The sequence below is a fragment of the Micrasema longulum genome, unplaced genomic scaffold, assembly GCF_059751315.1.
Source record: "Micrasema longulum isolate JH-2025_06_02 unplaced genomic scaffold, ASM5975131v1 h1tg001259l, whole genome shotgun sequence".
NCBI lineage: Eukaryota > Metazoa > Arthropoda > Insecta > Trichoptera > Brachycentridae > Micrasema > Micrasema longulum.
Window position 1 is genome coordinate 181,174 of NW_028278446.1, and position 17,784 is coordinate 198,957.

The 17,784-nt window shown below is 32.8% G+C and overlaps 1 protein-coding gene across 5 annotated transcripts in view; it reads right to left on the reverse strand.

The window, feature by feature from the left end:
• The window catches only part of milt (trafficking kinesin-binding protein milt), a 146,267-nt gene that overhangs the window by 111,181 nt on the left and 17,302 nt on the right, over positions 1-17,784 (reverse strand). For 3 of the 5 annotated variants that reach the window (XM_088234595.1, XM_088234596.1, XM_088234590.1), the window contains one exon: positions 4,402-4,534. In XM_088234595.1, the coding sequence (XP_088090721.1) occupies positions 4,402-4,432 (31 nt within the window). In that variant the 5' untranslated portion in view covers positions 4,433-4,534. Of the gene's footprint in view, positions 1-1,740; positions 2,456-4,401; positions 4,535-14,916; positions 15,360-17,784 lie in introns of those variants that run through there. The other 2 variants (XM_088234597.1, XM_088234592.1) reach the window with 2 other exon arrangements.

The following is a 17,784-nucleotide window of genomic DNA, read 5'->3' on the forward strand; positions in this document are numbered from 1 at the left end:
AACAGTGGAACAAAACACCCAGGGTTGAGAAAAATCGCTTATTTAAAAAAAAAAAATTGCATTTAAAAAAAAAAATCAAGTCGTAAAATTTTTTTTGGGCCATTTTCAACGAGTTGTAAATAACTCACAATTAGAAAAGGGGAATCAAGTTATGTGGGTTCGAACTTTGAACCCCTGATCCGTGAGTCCGCAACACTAGCCGCGGGACCTCAACCCGATTAATTTAATATTTATCTTCTCATCAGGAATCGAACCCGGAACCTTCCGTGCGTGAGTCAAATATCATATATATTACAACACGGAAACCGCTAAGTTGTTTAAAGATGTGTGTGAAAAACCTTTTGTCATTGCGTTACGTAAAAAAGGCCAAGGAACCGGTTACAGAAATATTACTTATTCATATTTGAACGTAGTTCTGCAGAAAGCAGCAAGACCACAATTTTGAAAAAACGAGATTTTGATGTTATCGGGTGCAGTCAGGTCGATTATGTGTTCTGCTAAAAACAACCAGACCGCTTTCATATAATAAAAAAAACTGTATTAATCACCTCCGGAAAAAGGTGTCCATCACAAAAACGGCATTTCTCAATTTGCAGAAAACATCCACAAAACTAGAAAAATCTTATCGTACTTTCAAAATCTTTTAAACTGGTCAAATACACAGTAAGATTCTTGTTTGTAATATATATAAAAAAATTATATATTCATTGTTTATCGTTTGTTAAAGTCAAAAACATTTAAACTATTGTGTAGATTTTATAATTCACTCTTTTTACAAAATGGCTATTATCTCAGTTTCACTTTTCTATGGCTGGCTGCTTTCTGTATAACTACGTTCATTTGTCGTTAATTTTTTTGGTTTAAACTGCACAACGAAATTCAAGAATAGAACGTTTGATACATCTTTATAATTTGATTGATAAAATCACATCGCAAAAATGTATATGAAAGCAGAACGGTGAAACGATGGAATAAATTATACTAAAAATAATATAACGTACAATAATGTAGTTTGATGGGAGAATTGACATAAATGGATGAAAACGAGTAAAATTAAAATATACCGAATCTCTCTTTTCGCCAATTACTATCACAGGGTATCGGTTTTATTTATTTTCCAATAGTATAGGTACTAACAGTGCAGTTTAAAGTTTACACGTGTACGCCAAATTCACTCGGGTTTAGAAAAAAATATTGTGATCATTAATTTAATCACCGAATAACGACTGATAAAAAATTCCTCGGGCAGACTGTTAAAAGTTCCATGGTCCACCTCGACTCGAATTGTCAAGAAATGCTTCCCAGTGGTAGTATTGTAAATCTTCTCTATCCCCTAGAGAGCGATTTGAGGATTTTATTTTTGCATACGCCTAAACTTTGCTTCATTTATGGCCACACCGGTGATTAAACGTCAAACAAATACGAACACGTAAAATTAAATATGAAAATGTTCATTTAGACCATTATTGCGACCGTAAGCCTTACCCAAAACACTTGATTAGATTGAATTTGCTTTGCTCTTTTCCATCGATGACGATTTGTGTAGAAAATTGGCTGTCACAAAAGCAAACTAATTAAATTACTATTCAGTTTCAATAAATAATTTGACGATAATATTGAAAGATAAGTGATATCAACATTACGCATTGTGTGCTTATCTTCATTATTGGCAAGAGGTAATCTGACATTTGCGACGTTTTTATTTCAGCAGGTTTAATAGGAAACGGTATCATTGTTTACCGTCTTGCCAATTGCAAAGGATCGTTTGCTTGTCTTGTGCGTAGTCCGCGGAAGGCTGTTTGCGCGTGCGCGTCTTCGCCCTGCCCGCTGCCCCCGACCCGGCCACTGCTGCGTACATCCTTCTGCCCGACCACCCTCACCACACCACCATCACAACACACTGCACTTTTCGTTACAACTCCGCCAGCCGTTGGTCAACACGAAGTCGGTAGAATGACAATTAGCACTGGAGCAATCGAGAATTGTGCGGCATAAAAACTGATACACACTCGATTGCTATATTTCTACGCAGGTTAAATAAATCTACGACAGGTGTTTTGTATGTTTACACTATCACTTGCACTAGAAATTCAAGAAAATAACTGCAGCTGTTTGTATGTACTACCTATGCCCGAATAATGAAAAGATAATAATTGAAAAATGATAAATTCAAACGAAAATTATATTTTGATAACGAAATCTCGATTATATTACTCGAGCCGCTCGCGAATCGTTCGATGATCTAACAATCTTATGACGTAAATATTCACTTCCATAAAGCGCCGTTTTGATTTACGTTTACTTCGTCGAGTCGCTAGTCGGGGTGCTACGAAGGGTAAACGAACGAAGTCTCGACGATCGTTTCGAGCAATTTTCCATATCCGGCAATAGTAAATACGGAGTGAAAAGAGCGTCCCGAAATCCAGAAGCCGCGAAGTTACCCACAGTACTGCCGATGCCGGCTCGTAAGCCGACCAGAAATAAACAGCTGAGAGGTTTTGAACCGAATGGACCGGCGCCAAAAATCACGCAGCGTGTTCAACCTCCTTTTCTCCATGTGCCAAATAGTACCCCCAACGGGACAACTGACTTACTACTTTTTACTGATACGCTATGTGCCGAACGTTGTCCATTGCGGAGATATTCGGGAATATTATATCAGCTAATTGTAAAACGGCAAGGTTGCGGGAAATTAGAAAGGTGGATGCTTGCCAAAACTCGAGGTTGCATCACGCATAAATATCCTCAATGTTATTATCTCCATCAAACTATCGTTTTTCTTGTCAGTTGATATTACACATTTTTCCATTGATTCTCAAATATTCGAAAAGTGCAACTAAAACATAGGTAATATAGATCCTTTTTAAAATAAAATACATGTTAATTTATAATGATTACCAACATAGAAAAAAACATTTCAGCAATTTACAACAAAAATATCTTCATAAAAATGAATAGGTACAGTGTGTTCGAATGTTTAATAAGCTTATGTTAATGTGTAAGTGTGCCTGTCAGTGAACCAGGTAAACATACATTTTTTGCCTGTGTAAGCACGTACATTTGAAAGATTTACACGAAAACTTTTTGTTATGCGCACATAAGCAAAGGTTATAAACGATTTGAATAGACTGTGCATGCTTTCATTGCCATGCCATTTCATCGTAAACGCTTTATTTTGAAAGTATTAAGAACTCTGACTTACCACATAAAACAAACAGTTAAGTCTTAAGTCAAAAGCCAGCAAATTACATGTGAATCCGACGAACAAAAATGATATTTTTTAATACTCCACAATCCTGTTTAATTTCTATATGTAATCGTTGGATTGGAAATTTGATTATATTATGTTTTTGTATAAGCTACAGTGTGCAAATAGAAAATTAATTCAAACAGTAAGTGCAATAATTCGAAGGTTGCTATAGCGGAACGTCTTATAATCGTAGAAGCAAATGTCGAGATCCGTATATTGTGTAACGCAGAGACTAGCATAATCGATCAAGAAAGGAGTGCCGTGTTGGTTTAGATATGTAGAGCGAATGGACAGCGAAAGAACGGCTAAAAAGATTTATGATGCGAATGTTGATAGATGCAGAGGACGAGGAAGACCGAGAAATTTATTTATTTATTTTAAGTTCACAGACAGTAAAATATATCACAATTTATAAAATAAAAAATAATAACACTTAACATCTTTTACCAATTATATGTGAACACCAATAGTCACAAAAGAAAAATTAAAAATTGTGTATAGACCAAAATTTAGTTTTCATTATATGTTATTAAAGCAGTTTATTAGAATTTATATAAGATTAATATTAATAAAAATTAATTTGAGATAGATGCAATTTATACAATCGAATATAATTTTACTAGATTATTAATAAAGTCTCGTAATAGTAATAAGTTTTTTTAAATGTATATCAATAAATTATGGTATTAATAGTCACAATAAAATTAAATAAATAAAAAACAATGCGTACTCTTATTTAGTGTATCCGTTTTATTATTGTAGGGTGAGTATATATATTTAGGGTGTGTGAGGGTGTGTGTATATGTGTATAGGTGTGTGAGTATCGTGTGCATGCGAGAGTGTATGGTGAATATAAGTGGACTTATTGATCAATGATTATAAAAAAATATGTTTTTTTTTTTAAAACTTTAATGAGGAAACGAAGAAAAAAACTTTAACGACATGACCATAGGGAGACGCATTATTTTCGCAGATGGTTAAATTGTATATGCACCTGGGAACTAGGTACCCACTTTGCATCATAAGTGGTACATTATTATCTACCACCAGCTGATAAAATGCAACAAGTGCCCATGTACGTGCTAAATACATTACAATGTCACTAATAGGTATATGGAATCAAGTTCCAAGACATAAAAATATTCGCTGACCTGTGATGGTGGCGGCCTCTCGGGTCAGCATGGGGCGGCCTAGCGAGGCGGGGCGGGCGGGGCCCACATCCTGCAGGGCGGCCAGCTTGCCGGCCGCGCTGTGGGCGACAGCCTGCGCCGCAGTCTCCCCCTCCTGCAACACAAAGATGGACATTAAGAACGAGAAGAATCTCCCACACGCGGGAACTGCGCACAGGGGAAGGCTTACTTGTTTAAAAAATCTCAATTTATGCATATATGAGCGAAAAGAAGACGCCAGTAAAGTTAGTTAGATGGTGACACGCATCGTTTACGGACGATCTGCGTATTATAAAAAATGTTTATTGAAATATTTTAGTTGAAACCTTTTTTTATAGAACAGTGTTCTCTTTTTTTAAAAAAAGAAGATAATTCTGGTTGTAATATTTAATTTATAACAACATCTTATTTACGTTTTTACCTTCATACCTGCCCTAACCAGTACCGAAAAAAGGTTTCAACTAAAATATTTCAATAAATATATGTTTTTTAAAGTATTACCGAAGGCATAATTTTACGTAGAAAAAAAGGAAAATGTCACAAAAATGTATGTGATTTAAAATGCTTGTATTTCTTTTCAAAAACAAAAAAAATAAATTTCGCTTTGGCCACTTTCATGTTCAATTTATTATCTTCAAATTATTACAAAAAAAAAATAATCGATTCTTAGTCTTTATTGAGATCCCAGATACCTAAGTTTAGTCTAAATTTGAAATGGCGTAATCTGCCGGTCTAAAAATAATTATATAGTTACATAAAACTTTTAAGTATATTTTTAAACAGAAATACCTTAAAAAAATATTTTTTCATCTAATTTTAAAAGGACAAATCGTATGATTTCCTCATTTTGCGTTCGTTTTACCAGACTCCAGTCTTAAAGATGTGAGAATACAGGCAGACGTCAGTGAGACCTGAATCGGAAAAATCACCAGAGTCTTGACAGGAGATAAGAACCACATATGTAAGGATAGGACAAAAAAAACATCATGAGGACATCGACAAAATTAACCATAAGAGTGTGTTTATTATATAATGTATGAAACTTTTACCCTAACCAAAAACTACTAAGCGAACATCTACCTCTGCCAGCAGCCAGTCATCATCCGTTCCTCGAAGACAGAATAAGAATATTAGTCATCGTCGTGTTAGGGTCTCTAATTTAGAGTTGCATCTATCGGATAACGCACTCTTGACATCTGGCGGAGTTGAGCGAGATATCAATTGATATTTAACAAATCAATTCATTTCAAAGAGAGAAAAATCACTATAGTGATGTGTATAATATTATAATGTTTTGCAAAAAAATACTTTGTGCTATATGATATTGGAATTTCTTGTGATATTAATTTATGGAATGCATATTGGTATGAATCACCGAGTATCAATAATAATAGTAATACTTTTATCCCAGTAAAAAAGCTATATGGTGCAGAGCCAATTAAACTTTATAAAAAATAAACTGAAATAAAATTTAAGCAAAAGCAATGTTAAAAAAGAAAAATGACTTAACTTGGAATTATTAAAACTTCTTAGATGTTGCCATAGGCTCCAGGATCACTGGCGAAGTAGGACGAAGTAACGAAGGACCCGTCTATACAGGGTGTTCTTTAAACCCTGTCACATCCGAAACCACGATGATCAGAATGACCAAGAAGACATATTGGCACATTAAACTAAATTTTTAGAACGAACACAATTTACAAAAATAAAATATTTAAAAAAAAACAAATGGTTGCTTACTTCTGCAAGGTAGAAGAGGAGAGGGGGGAGTCTAATACACCGTCAACCGCATGGCCACGCCCCCCTCGCTTCTCCCCTGCAGACGTAAGCAACCAAATGCTTTTTTTTTTTTTTTTTTTAATTCTGCGTTCTAAATATTGTTTTAAATATGCTAATATGTCTTCTTGCCCATACTGATCATCGTGGTTTCAGATGTGACAGGGTTTAAAGAATACCCTGTATAGTATGTTCATTTTTAGATAAATATAATGATATTTTTGAACAATCGATTCGTCAATCTTATGACTTAAAGGGGAAACAGTGATTATTTTTTATAAGTGTAAGTAATTCTACAGTTGAAATCGGTTTAAAAATAATATTTTCAATCGAAAAAGAATGTAATTATTTCACGCATTGAAATAAGATCACACTAAATTGTGACAATTAACTATGTGGAAAAAACATACACGCATAATTAATATTATTATTAATTAGTATGACCACTACACCACGGGCGGCCTCCGTGGTGTAGTGGTCAAGACGCTTGACTCACAGACGGAAGGTTCCGGGTTCGATTCCCGGTGAGAACACAAAAAAAAATAAATGTGATTTTTCTCAAGCCTGGGTGTTCTGTGATGTAATTCACCGCTGTTATTGGGCCTCCTGGCCTGTTGTGGTGCAAAAATAAAATAAATAAAATAAATTAATTAAAGAGTAAGGGAGCGATTCAGAACGTTCTCGCGGGTATATAGAGCGTAATTAGTGAGTAAATTACGTGTTAGCGAAGCGTTCTTTACTCTCGCGAGAGCGTTTAGAATACCAGACCAGGTCTGTAGACTTAAAAATCTAGCATTGACGATAGCAAGTCAGCGGCGTAAACTTTTTTTTTTGATACACTAACATTGTGATTTTCCATGTCACGTAAGTGAATTCAATAATTGTAATTAAATCATGCGTTTTTATTTATTTTATGTAGTGTGTTTTTCATTACCTCCTTCCATATCCCCCCTATCTTACTTATATAGAAGCAAGCAGCAAGTCTCTAAATGGAGGCTTAGCGGGTTATTCCTTTTAATAAATAAATAAATGAATAAAATGTTTAAAATACATTTAAAAATCGGAGTGGAATTTCGATATTTTTACAAAATAAGTCATATCTTCATTAGGTACACTTTAATAGCTTTACTAAATACCATAGTATAATGAACTACGGTAATGAGGAATTCAGCCCTACGAGAAATTGGATACAATAAATGTTTTTTTGCGCGTGATAAAAATTGGTGAATCAAATTACATAAACATTTTGTGATAGTTTATATAAAATTTAGATAGTAAATAATGGCCCTCGAACTTCAAATAATAGTCATTATGATATATTTTTTAAAATAAATGTTGTAATTTTTATTATATTTATATTTTATTGTATTGTTTACGGCTTATGTCACTTTTAAGCTTAAACAGAAGAAAAAAACCCATACAATTATAGTTGGTTTTAAAAAAATACCACTTGGAAATAACCCCGACAAGCACAGAGATTATTAGGCAAAAAGTTAAATAAAAAGAAATCATTGAATTCATATTTACTAAATGTTATTAACTATTTGAATTCATATTTATTTGCATACCTATGCGGCATATACCAATTTTAAAAGAGAATAATATTTATACCTGCAAAAGTAAATCATGAATATTCTTATAAAAGGAAATTTCTAGAATTGTCTAATTTGGGAGCAGTATGACAGAGCCGACAGTAATAGTATTTTTTTCCCAGAAATTCCTTTTAGTTCTTTCTTGGTCCTTTTATTTATTAAATGTCATTTTTATGTAGGTACCGGTACACAATGAAGGAGGAGGGAAATTTTAATTGTTGAAATAACTTCTTTTTTTAGTGTACGCCAAAGTAAAATTTCAATTAAGCTTGTTGCCGACGCGCACGCGCGCCTGGACTGGAGAGGTACCGGGAGGATACTGGCAAACCGCCGGCCCGACTACTTCTCCAGTTCCCGGCGTCGGGTTGTAAACCCGCGACCGGACGACACGTAGCTAGCGACAGCGGGACCCTGTGATCCGTGGTGAGAGGAATATAGGGACCGTATGTCTGGCTTTTAACCTTTTCTCTTGGTGCATTAGCCCTGCGAGAGGGGGACTCCCGTTTTCAGTGAAATGTCGCAACCTGGTGCTGTCGTGCCTACGCCGCTGTCCCCTTTGAAGGCCGATGGCCTCGTACTGCTTCAGCGGAGAGGACTGCGGCGCAGAACCTTCTCACTTAGCACCTTCTAGACTCCTTCGGCCAGGTCTAGACGAAGCGAAGATCAAGGCTGGATGGTGGAGCGGTCGACGGTTCAGGAGCCAGAGAGAAGTGAATTTTTAGAGTGGGAGAAAATACATACTTTTGGTAGTTGTAGGAGCATGTTTATTTTAGTAAAGGTCGTTAGTACATCAACTTAGTTGCACCGTTCTGCAGTCAGTCACGGCGCAATTTTAAAATACAAACGTTTGTTGTTGGTATTTTATATATATAAATTTGTATTTATAAAAAAAACGAGCTGAACCCGGCATTGCTTTGCTATTGCTAGGATTTGAATTTATACTCGTATATAGATTAAATGAACAAAAATTGACATACTAACATATATTACAACCGAAAGGTTTTTGCGAAGAGAATATGGAAGCCTAGGCATTTAAAGGGCTTATAACCTATCATTGGCTGGATTTAGTTATCTTTACACGCCGTATAACATTTACCATTTTGCCTGTGTCAGTATTATAATTTAGAGTGTATTTAATAAGTCATCTATTGGAGGTGTAAAAAACTGTCAATCGGGAGTAATCAATGTGGAATAAAGTCTTTTTGTTTAATATTCCGAATTATATTTGCAAAAATAGAACAAATTTCAGAACCGCGCTAATGGAAATTTTTAGCAAAGCAAAAAAAAATAGCTCGAGTTCAGTGCCCGTGAACACCGAACATAATTACACGATTTCCCTTTGTTTCGTACATATAATATCGAATTTACGATAGGAATATCAATTTTGCACCGTAAATTTATGATGATTAATTATCCAATAATACATAATTTTGCTAATCAACCGCATTAACAATCTAAATTATAATAAATCTGCAATTAGATGAATAAACAAAGTAAACACTAATCATAATTGATGGGGTATCCATACTTACATATTACATTATGTATATTTTTAAACAACAGAGCAAACATGTAAAGAAAAGTATTTAACAGCTGCGGAGATATAATTTATATGAGTTAATTCATTTAAATATTTTTTTAAGATCTAAAACTAGGTACTCCATTTAATAGCATTGCTTTTTCATAAAAATATATTATTTTATTATGATTACAAACAATCTTATTTTGACCGTTTTATTAATTGGATTCTCAAAGAAAACTTTCAGTCTCTACTATTTTTAGTCAAGTTGTAAGAATTCATTATTGTTTTATTGATTTATTTATTATACGGCACAAGCTCCTTTTACAATATAAAATATAACAATATAGTGAGTTAGTAAGATATACAAAAATTTAAAAAAAATATTTAAGCATGGGTATAAAAAGAAAAATATAAATAATAAGAAAAATATTTACAGGTTGTTCTTTAAACCCTGTCACATCTGAAACCACGATGATCAGTGTGAGCAAGAAGACATAATGGCACATAAAAATATTTTTTTAGAACGAATGAAATTTACAAAAATAAAATATTTAAAAAAAACGAATGGTTGCTTACTTCTGCAAGGGAGAAGCGAGGAGAGGGGAGGGGGAGTCTGATACACCGTCAACCACATGGCCACGCCCCCCTCGCTTCTCCCCTGCAGAAGTAAGCAAGCATTTGTTTTTTTCAATATATACATTTTTTTTAATTTCTGCGTTCTAAATATTCTTTAAAATATGCTAATATGTCTTCTTGCCCATACTGATCATCGTGGTTTCGGATGTGACAGGGTTTAAAGAACATCCTGTATATACATGTATGTATGTTAGCATATAAAAGATATAGAAAGGCGGTATATTTGAATATAAAATGAGTTAACACCAGATCGTTAGAATAAGTAGCTTTTGCAAACAATTCGTTATTCGTTACTATAGAACATCATAAAATATTTATAAAGAGATGATTTAAATTTACTGATATTCGAGATTAGATACAAAACTGTAGTTTAGGTTAGTAATTATGGCAGAATTCTTTGTTCCGAAGTTACTATTTATATTCTGTTCGTTAAAGTTCAATATTATAGAAGGTTATTATTATAATGAAGATACCAGTCTCGAAAATGTCGCAAAAGCGATGAAAAGGGTGATGCCAAATTTGTGAATTTAAGTTTTACAAGTCGATTTATATTAATAATTAATTACAAAAAAACTTGCACTAACTAACTAGAATGAAGGTAAGATGATTAGTCTAACGCTTCGGGGGCCAGTGCAGTGTCTAGTGTAAAAACACCATGTCAGGAATCGAACCCAAGACCTCTTCCTTGCGCGGGAGACGAACTCGCTGACTAGTGACCACGAAGTGGTTTAAACCTAGATAAACCATTCAACAATAAAACATTTTCTCAAAAATAATTATAATGCGAAGAATGAAACAAACGATTTACCAAGTTTAGTATGACATCAAAAGTATTTTAAAATAATTCAAATACAAGTAAAAAAAATTACGGCGATGCCAACATTTGGCCGTTGGAATAGCTATTCTTATTTGGAGCTTGCGTCAATAGAAATGTGTTTGAACCGCGTCAGATGTGATACATACGCGTATTATGAGGATATTATGTGGAAAAATAAGTAACAATTAACCACTGCCTCCCATTCACGATTCACGGCTAGCCAAGAGCCGAGGGCCGAGACATCAGCTGACTATACCAAAGCGGGGGGCATTATGACGTAACCACCACAAACACTTACTCTGAATTGGACTGTGTTACACAATTGACGGCCAACCCACAAAAATACACGAAATTTATATGTCATACTAATACGTTCTTTTAAAAAATATTTATTTATTTGCGTTATTATGATCATCTGAATACTTTGGAGCCATTTTAAACTAGTCTAAAATAACTGTGTTAGAAAATGGGCATAATATACCTTCTTACATAGTACTACAGGATCAAAAAATAAATTGACTGTCTCATTCGCCCAAACCAATATTGAATCACCTGCTCCACAAACGTATAGTTTATGTTATTTTTTTGTTCTTTTATTGTGCGTTTTGTAATATATATAATATAGGTATGCATAAATTAGATATTAACATAAATACGTAGTGTTTAAAACTGTCCTCACATTTTGAAACTTATCTCTGTATTTTAAGTCTTCTTTGCATATTCTCACATGTAAAAAAAAAAAGTATATTCCTAAGTGTCCTCGGCACGGTTAGTGAGGTCACATTATTTTTATTGTTAACAATGTTAAAAAATATATATAAAAATTTAAAATTCAATTCAATACTTCTCATACGAATATTATAAATAATATGTCAAAATATTTGTAGGATTTATCTCTGTGGAGTTACACTAAGAAATTTTTAAACTACAATATTTTGAACAATGTTTGATTATGTCCAAATGCTTGCAGACTGGCTGGATTTCTTCCCTAGGGAGTTTTTTTATATTTGAATGGTGAATGTTACACAGTGTGTAACGTGGCCACTTAAACCAGCCAAATACAGGTCATAAGCCCTGTAAATGCTAAGACTTCCATATTCCCTACTCAAAAATGTTTTCCCTCTCTGTTGAAATAAATTCAAATACAATATTTTGCGTAAGTCCAAATGTTTGCAGACTAAGACTGTTTCCACCCCCTAGGCAGTCTAGATTGATATTATATTACAACAGAGGTGGAAAACATTTTAATATTACTAGACGCTAAGCGTTGATCAAGATGATAAAGAAGTTTAATATAAAGATGGAAAATTTCTTTCTGATACTCTTAAATTAAAAAAAAAAAACACTTTTTTGAAAAAAATGTAAGTAGTAATTGAACGTAGTTATGTAGAAAGCAGCCAGTCCACAATTTTGAAAAAAATGCGATATTGGTGTTATCGGACGCAGTAAGGTCAATTCTATGTTCTGCTAAAAACAGCCAGATCACTTTCATACAAAAAAAACTGTAATAATCACATTCTGAAAAAAGTGTCGATCCCCAAAACGGCATTTCTCAATTTGCAGAAAACACCCACAGTACTAGAAAAATCATACAGAACTTTTAAAATCATGAGAACTGGTCAAATATATAATCAGATTATTGTGTGTAATATAAAAAAAAAAAATTATGCATTGTTTATCATCATCAGACAAAAACATTTCAACTGTTGTGTAGATTTGATTATTCGCTCTTTTCATAAAATTACTATTATCTCAGTTCCGCCTTTCTATGGCTGGCTGCTTTCTGCATAACTACGTTCAATTGTCCGACAGTTGAATTTTGGAGTGCGGAAAACGGGAATATGAGACCTCAATTTTGTCGATTTAAGTTAGGCATAATCAATCCGATGCGCAGTTGTATTTTTCGCACAGTATTCGGGAAGGCATCTGCGAGAGAGTGCCAGAAAAACTATCTTCAAATACCCATTTATCAAACCGCTCTCTATTTTCTTTCTGAAATAAAATTCTTAACGGCGCGGCGCCGTGGTGCGGCTGTGAAAATTTAAGAAATTTAGGCATTATATTGATAAATATTTTCAAAATCGTAAATGTCTTCTGGGTTGACAGACTTTGGAATAACACAGCCTAAATATTAAAAAGTGAGCGTTTGAGATCAATGTCACGCTTTATTAGACGGGGAAAATTAAAACCAATCTAAATAATTTGTTCGAGCAGGCGTGTTGAAATGCGATTCATTATAATGCCTTTATTACTTTACTGATTACTATAACTGTTATCAGGAGACTGGCATCTGAAGCGTAAGATTCATCATCTTGCCAAGTAAAAAGGTTGAGGCATAAAAATGCCCTATGCTGGCGCCCCTAGTGAAGATTATGGAAAGTACGAAAGACGCAGAGAAAGTAAATTTTAGAATGATATTTAATATTATTTATTCTTGTTTCGTCATTGGTTTTCGTTTAATTGAGTTTTATACTATTTTATTTAATTCAAGTTACATCTGAAGATGCCCGTTAGAGGGCGAAAGAGCTAACTGGTTAAATAAATAAGTGGAAGTGTACCAAGTATTTTTAATTGGTAACTTATATTGAAATATAAGTTATATTATATTCTTTTGTTCGATATGTATCTGAATTTTTCAATTTTAATTACGCGCTTACATATTTTTTAGTTTATTAACATTTGATATTTATGTTAATAACTGTATGCAGGCAAATTATTGTATTGATTTCTTATCTTTTTTAATGTTTGGTCAATTACTGAGTATTTAATTACTGTTTACATATAATTATTAGTGAAAGATATGTAATGTTTTTTTTGTATTTTATAAATATTTTTACTGTTTGTGAACCTAAAGCTAAATAAAAAAACATAAAAGAATGAACATTAAGTAAATGAACAAGATTCAGTATGATAAAAATAAAAAAAGATTTATCATAATATGCACTAGGTTGTGGTCCCGTGTAGGCAAATTATTATAGTGCAGCGGATCGTGTTCTCTCTCACAACTTGACGCCTATTTTTAGCACAGATGTTACAAAAATAAAATATTTGAGTACTAAAATAAAAAAAACATATAAAACATTTATGCAGTTATTAGTTCATATTTCATTACATATACTTTTGTAAAGTACACAAAAATAGCGGTTGAAGATTAATGCACATCACAAAATGACTAAATATCTAAGCAGTGTACTTTCAAAGAGGCGAGTTTATTATTTAGGTAGGCAAAACCTTGTGAATCATAAAAAATTCCATTTTACTACTCTAGCAAGTGATGTGTGTTGAGTGTCGAATCACTGGAAACGAGGTTGGCTATTTTAAGGCTGGATTTTAGCAAACAGCGAGCAATCAGTTACTTGTTAGCGAGTGCTGAGTAAATCGTTGTCGAACCAATATGCAAGGATAATGTTTAGTTTATTTAAAACATATAATTATAAAAATAAATAAAACATTTAAAAGATTTATTTACAGTTGTTTCCATTTCAGATCGAGATCAAACGACTAGCTCGAGATCTTTGTAAACTAAAAAACAAATCTAATTGAAACTAAAACAATGTTTTGTAAATGTATCTATGTGTTGTGTATTTCTTCAATATTATTTAAAAAAGCGTTAACGTATTTTTAAAAAGAATCATACATATCGCCACCTTAATTTAAATACAACGTGTCACAAAATGTCAACATTAAATGAGACAATAAAAACCTCATGAATTTGTAATTTTGTAAGAAACTTCAAAGTTTTTTTTGACCAAATATTTTGTTTTTACAGATATATACATGATTTTTTTAAGTATTTTATCGAAACAAATGAAAACAAGGAATATACATTATTGAGATACGCGTTATTAAAAAAAATGTTTTTATCTCTTTTCTGATAATTTCTTCGTTCAAATGACAGAGATAGATTCTATTTTGTACGGTGGTTCTCAATATTCAATCATAATCTCGAATACAGAAAAAAATAACTTAAGTTGTATTCAAATTAAGGCGACGATATAACTAAATGGTGTTAATAAACGAAAATCACTTTAAAAAATAATCCTACAAAACAATGTAAACAACAACATTCACGAAATGTTATTAAATATTTGTATATAACCACTTACTTATAAGTTAATGTTTTAAATATTAATAATATATAACATTTAACTCACCGAGTGTAAATGTAACCCTAAGTTATTTGATGATCCGAATACGTAAACACAAATTATACTTATTAACGGATCATTTGATTTAAATATACCGCGAAATGCGTGCGTCACACCATAATGAAAAATATACGCGGAAACAATAAAAAGCGATGCACGATATCAACAGGGAATGAGACGAAAATATCGTTAAGGTAAATTTAATCTAGACGGTACACTACATCCGCCGTACAAGACCGAAATGTGCATCGACCATCCGGGAAACTCGAGCGGTGTGGGGTCAAAAGCGCACGGAGAAAAATCGCGGGAGGGAGTTCATTGCCACTTCCGCCCGGCACCGGCGCTACCCTCGTGCGATGGGACAAGAGACGAACAGATAAACAGATGAATGGCACCCAAATATATTCACGCGATGGCCACCGCACCGCCCGCATGGACCGCAGAGAACTGATGGAAATTATTGCTATTTTAACTTAACTTTATTACATGCGAAATTAACTAGCTTAGTAGGTAAAATGCTACGCTAAATTAGCAAAGTTTCACAGCATCGCAAAGTTATGAGACGCTTCCGTGTTATCAGATTATTCTCATTTCGAGTTGGCAACCTTAAAAATAATAATTTAGCGTTATAAGAATATTTGCAACCGTCGATTATTTCTGGGAGATAAAAATAATGGGATATTTCACAGGTTCATATTCAGGACATCGAAAGAGTTCAGCATAAATGTTTGCGTTTTATCAATTTTAAATTAAGTATATTGATTGAATACATAAATTACACACATTTAAATGATTATTTAAACATCCAAACATTAAAAAACAGACAAAAATTAAATGACTTGCTTCTTTATTTAAAATAATAACATCAATGTTCGATTGTTGAGAACTTATCAATTTGATTAATGTGCGAGTGCCTGGTCAAGTTACCCGATGTAATACTCTGTTCTACTGCGGTCCATCATCGACCAATTACAGCGCGAATTCACCAGTAGTGCGGATGCATGTACTTGCGAACCAATATACTAACAACATCGATGTCTTTAACTCGAGTCTTGTAAATTTTAAATATCAATGTATATGTTCCATATCAAACAGAACTTAATATTCTGTTCATATTGTATTTTATAACATTATATACCTAGCTGCCTTAAACCTTTAAACTGCATTTCATTGATATGTTTGTATTTTATTTTTATTTATTTTTATTTATTTTTATTTTTATCTTTTATAAAAAAAAGAAAAATACTAGAGTTCTTATTATTTACTTAAATATTAAAAATTTTAGTCCATTTCCCGAAAGTCATAAATAACTTGTGCTAGAAAAATGGAAATCGAGTTGTGGTAGAGTGGGATTTGAACCTGGGACCTTTGGTCTGTGAGTCCACAATACTAACACGGGACCACGACCCGGTTTTTAAAAAAAATGTTTTGATTTGTTAATCTATTATTATTTTTTTAATATCTAGCTTCTACAACTTATTTTTTTATTTATTTTTTATTTTTAAAACCAACTATATTTCTAATTACAGTTCTATATTTTATTACTTTAAATTGTATTTTTTTTAAAATTGATGTTGTTTATACACTCATCTTTTTATTTTTATACCAACTATGCTTCTTAACACCGTTTCCATCTTTTATTTCTTTAATTGTATTTTTTTAAATTTATGTTGTGTATATACTCATCTTCTTTTTTTATGCTAACTTTACTTCTGAACCCTTTTCTATCTTTTATTGCTTTATATTGTATTTTAAAAATTTTATGTTGTTTATATACTCATGTTTTATATAACTTCCATGTATGTAAAAGCCTTATGGGCGTGAAAAATTAATAAAATATTGTTTTTTTTAATTATTGACGATTTTGAATTAATGATATTGAAGGGAATGATTAAGTGGTCAATTGGCAGAGAGTTCTTGCCAAGAGTTTCTGGAGCAAATATGCCATGATTTGGACTGTACCTCATATACAAAGATAAAGATGATCGCTGAAGACCAAGCAGAGTGGAGGAAGAGATGCAGGGCTTCGATGCCAACTATTCCTCAGGATTGAAACTAAGGAATGAATAATACGAGTATTTAAAATGAATCACTTGGAAATAAACAAAGATGTTAAAATTTTTACCGAATGAGGGAGTTCAGTGGTTTAAAAAAAAACAAATATTTGTTAAAAGACTATCAAACTAAACAAATATTTAAAAAATATTTTTTTTACGTATCGTATTATCATCGCTATGATTTTTAAAGTTTTTTAATTTAAAAATCACTCCACCAGTGACGTCACATTTAAAAATAGAAAAAAAATACCTCGTAGCTGTTAAAATACACTAAATGTTGAAAATAACGACTACCCGGAAACTGGAAATCTATCAAAACGCATAACAGCGCTATAATTGATTGGTCATTGTTCTCATGAACCTGTGACATTTCAAAGTAGTTATTTTTTTCTTTCATACATTTCAGAGAAACTTTGCAGTGCAATTGAATGCTCTAATTTTTACCGCGCGTAAGAAAACATTGTTCATTTCCAATTTTCAGTAGCACTGAACTTCATATTTGAAATATTTAATAAAATATACAAGAAAGTGTTTTATGAGTTAATTCATTACGCAATCACAATATTTGTATATACACCGAAAACTGATAATTTGAAGTTTAAATATACACATATGTATTTAGTTTCAAAAATAATTAGCAAGTATCAATTGCTATTGTAAATTCATCATGAATTCACGACGCTGGCGCTGGTGCTAATTATTATATCGCTACAGGAGGCCGTATACGATACCCCGCTTCCAACAGAACATCTGAGTGCTATTTCTATCCTCTGCCGTTGCACAGACAGCAAAAAGAAGCATTGGGAAAGCGCAGAGC